This window comes from Ostrea edulis, chromosome 5 (genome assembly GCF_947568905.1).
Source record: "Ostrea edulis chromosome 5, xbOstEdul1.1, whole genome shotgun sequence".
Classification (NCBI taxonomy): Eukaryota; Metazoa; Mollusca; class Bivalvia; order Ostreida; family Ostreidae; genus Ostrea; species Ostrea edulis.
The window spans coordinates 73,946,223-73,950,151 of record NC_079168.1 but is presented as its reverse complement, the minus strand read 5'-3'; the positions used below and the strand labels follow the sequence as shown (position 1 = coordinate 73,950,151).

Below are 3,929 nucleotides of genomic sequence, written 5' to 3'. Positions count from 1 at the left end.
GAACGTGATATCGTGTTCAAGGTCCGACCTGTATGAACCACTACCTACTACATACAAGAACAGATCAAATCAGGACGACCTGCTTGGTTTAGATACTTATCAAAATAAATAAATCGTTTATATCCATATAACATCTATATATATGTGATTTCTGTTTCGGATTCAGGACTATGTACAAGAAAAACATCATCCATGGGAATTTTCATCTACTTGAAAAAAATATAATACAGGTATATAAATTAAATTGATAACACTATCAGACGTTGTCTTTTCGCTCTATATTTTCAATAAAATTTTTACCGAGGCTTCGTGTTTAAATACACGTACACGTAACTTACTAGTCATCACTGCTAACAAGAACAGTAACTTGTACACTCCTCTTCAACTTTTTCCAACAATTAAAACATTTACAACAACATGCTAGAATTCATAATGATAAAGCAGTTATTTCTATACAAATGTACATGAATTTTAAATTCATTGCGATACAACTGTTATATCGAAACATCTCAATGTTGTAATAATCGTATACATGCATATTCATGCCGGGTTTAAGAAATAAATATTATGTACAGATATTTACAATGTGTGTGGTTTTATCATGTCACGTGATAGTCAGGATCGTCATCCTCGTCTTCTACAGAATTGTACAAGACAACGCCTCAGAAAAGCCCTCCCTGGGGTGAAGCACAGTGCCTATAGCTTTGTTCAAGACTCTCTTCATCCTCTTCTCCAGCTCGGGGGAACTTTCGAAAAACCGTGATGCTCCGATTTTTCTAGCCATTTGGAATCCCTGAATAGAACTGATACTCTTTTGTCCATTTTCTCGTAAATGAAATTGCACAGCGCAGTCCAGCCGTAGATCTGTTTGGGTCCCTACTAAAATTATCGGGACATCTCCTAAACATCTCTTTATCTGGGGTACCCATTTTTCTTCCACATTTCTAAAAGACGTGGGTTGAACCACCGAGTAGCAGACGACAATGATGTCGGCTCCAGGTAAAATGTGAGTACTATTATCCTGATCTTTGTCCTGAAAATATTTTAGCGAAATTTTAAAAGTCATGAAAATACAACTTTCTAAAATTGACCCTCCTCCCCGATATATCTAGATCTACGTGCATTCCATGTACTAATCTGTTCCTTGGGTAAAAGGCTACACATAAATAGACACCATTTTTTTCTGACTGGATGTCTTGATGAAATAATAATTTTCAAATAGATTGGAAAAATTCACATCTTCAGAAAATTTGACATGAAAACATGGAAAAGGAACCCAATCAGCATTGAGTGCCCGGGTATATCCTATCCACGGGTAACGTGGGAAATTGACACTTAAAAACGACCATGACACACCAGTGCCCTTCTATCAAGTATTGACATAGCATGTGTAACAGTCCACATAATCTGTGTATATATAGCTAATACTGTTTGTTCGTTAGATAATTTCTTATATTATCCTACGCACCTATTAAATTGAATGTACGAGATAAAATGAATGGATTGTAATACACTATACTTGAAGTTGTGTAGAATGTCTGTTTCAGCAAATTCGTTTCCAACATTCCTGTATTATCACGCCTAGAGCTGGCAATGTTTGTTCATTACATAAGAACACATTATATGGGGGAATTTATAGGGGTATATCAGTTCGAATTAATTCAGGAAACAATCGAGGAACAATTTACATAGAGGGATGATAACAGACAATAGGTGGATGCGTTTAACTACATTTTTATTGTCCTTCAATCATCCGCATGACCAAGAAGTATGGGAGTGGTCATTTTCCGGTGTGTCCACGTCATTGGTTTGGAAATAAATATGTGGGAGAGGGGGTGTCTTACTACGATTTTATGAAAATGGATTAGCAAGGCATGCCATCTGTAATTTTCCACAAAATTAATACTCACATAAGAAAAAAAAAGTTTCATAAAGGACAGGGCAACTGATTTTAAGCCATGAACTAGTCAATATTAAAACGTGATTGAAATAAAGAAATGTACAGCATCTCACTAACTAACTTTAAAGACAGGGCTAACTAAGAAAGCTATGAGGTGAAATTAGAATTCTTTTTAAGTGCAATTTGTTCTTTCTCAGTAAATCAATCAAAACTCTAACAAAAACATTCCAGTGATATACTCGCCTCTTCTATGGTGTCAAGAAGCTGCAAGTGATACTTTTTACCAGACATCTCTAGAATTCCTGCAGGAAATAGACAGTATTGTGATGCATCCATTAAAACAAGTAGGTTTAAGTAGAACAATGCATATATATTTATTTAATGTTGGGACTTAGAGTTTAACCAGTAACAAAAATAAACAGACATGTTCAAGGCTGGGATATAAATCTTTAAAAAATGGGTTTATTAATAGACTGCCCATCTTGGCATGCCTTACATAAAATGTTAATTATAATGGCGAGTGCCGCTCTGTTTATCAAAACACATCATATGCTGCTCTCAGTGAGAAAGATTGTTCATAAAAATTTCAAACTGCCGATTTCTGTAGCACGCATTTCGTGTCGATTGCACATCAAAATGCAGAAAAAATAAACTTGGAATTGTAGAATTAATCTATGATTTTGATATAGATCTACAAATTAATCATATAATTGAGGTGAATATAATAATCCTCACCAATAAATATATATTTATAGAATTCAGTTTAAAGGAAAATAGAATCGCTAGTTATTTTTTCCACCTACCTGCATAGTTATCAAACACACTGGGCACGTGCGTTGTAGGGAATCTGTTTGTAGCGTAATTTACCAGAAGACTGGTTTTCCCCACAGAATCGTCTCCTAAAACAACACATTTAATGAAATCCGAGCGAAGAACCACCATGTTCAAATTTCATATAGTTTAAAAAGTTTGACATTCACTGAGAGAAATACATATCAAAAATTCTCCCGTAAGTTTATCCAGGAATTGCACCATATCATTTTTGTTGACGTTTTGCTTTGTTTACATCTAAACACGCGCAAGCAGACGAGCGGAAAGAAGTCACGTGATGTAAAGAAAAGGCGCCCTTGCACTATTTACCTATTTCGCTAGGAATGCAGAATCTACAGGTGGAAAATAAACAGAATATCTAAGGGAGGTGTCTAAGTGACTAAATAATTTATTTCAAGGGGATTATTCTGTATCTAATGGTCAATAAACTAGAATACGGAACACCATGATTTGTGATATACACGTATTGTACTATATTCGTAGATCAATCATGTGTGAATGTTTAGGACTTGTTTGCTTGAAATGATCAACTCATATGTGTGGAATGAATTGAGCTTTGTTTTCACACGATATATTCAAGAGATCAAAGGAATTCAAACTATTTCGAATGTCATAATGAAGTAAGATTGAGTGGTTGTTCTCTCTTTATAAAGTATAAACTTGTGTGAAAATCCAGGGGGTGTATAATGCAATTGCATTCTGATTTTATAATTATATGTGCATTGTAGCATGTATGTTTTAAAAAGAAAGAAAAACGACATGGAAGTATTCTGATAAAAATCTTGGTTCATGAAGGAAATGATCGAAATTGCAAAAAACGTTTTGAATGAAAACCGTCTTACTTTGAATGTCTTAATTAGACTTGATATTGTATAAGAATAAGACATACACGTAAACGACGCACTATAATATGACCCTATCGTGAGGTATCTGTCATAATTAAACATGAATCTCACACATTCATCATCTTTACCTCATTAATTAAGGCACATGTACTGTACATCGCTCAAAAAAATATAATTAGATGTTTTTGTCAAGATAAAAACAGACTTGTTAATTAATTACAATATAATTATAGCTTTATATTCAATAATCCATAGTCAAAATCAGTGTGTATAGAACGCCCTAACAATTGATACGAAACGCGTCAGACAGCATTCGACCGATGGACAGGTTATACATGTAGCATTTCTGCGAT

The 3,929-nt window shown here is 34.4% G+C and overlaps 1 protein-coding gene across 1 annotated transcript; it reads right to left on the bottom strand.

Moving 5' to 3' along the window:
- Nucleotides 1-259: 259 nt before the first annotated feature.
- LOC125652553 (cdc42 homolog) lies at nucleotides 260-3,007 on the bottom strand. Its single transcript, XM_048881860.2, has 3 exons — nucleotides 2,704-3,007; nucleotides 2,144-2,202; nucleotides 260-1,033 (listed from the first exon to the last, which is right to left on the bottom strand). The coding sequence occupies exons 1-3, from the start codon at nucleotides 2,840-2,842 to the stop codon at nucleotides 638-640; spliced, it is 594 nt and encodes a 197-aa protein (XP_048737817.1). The 5' UTR covers nucleotides 2,843-3,007; the 3' UTR covers nucleotides 260-637.
- Nucleotides 3,008-3,929: the final 922 nt, after the last annotated feature.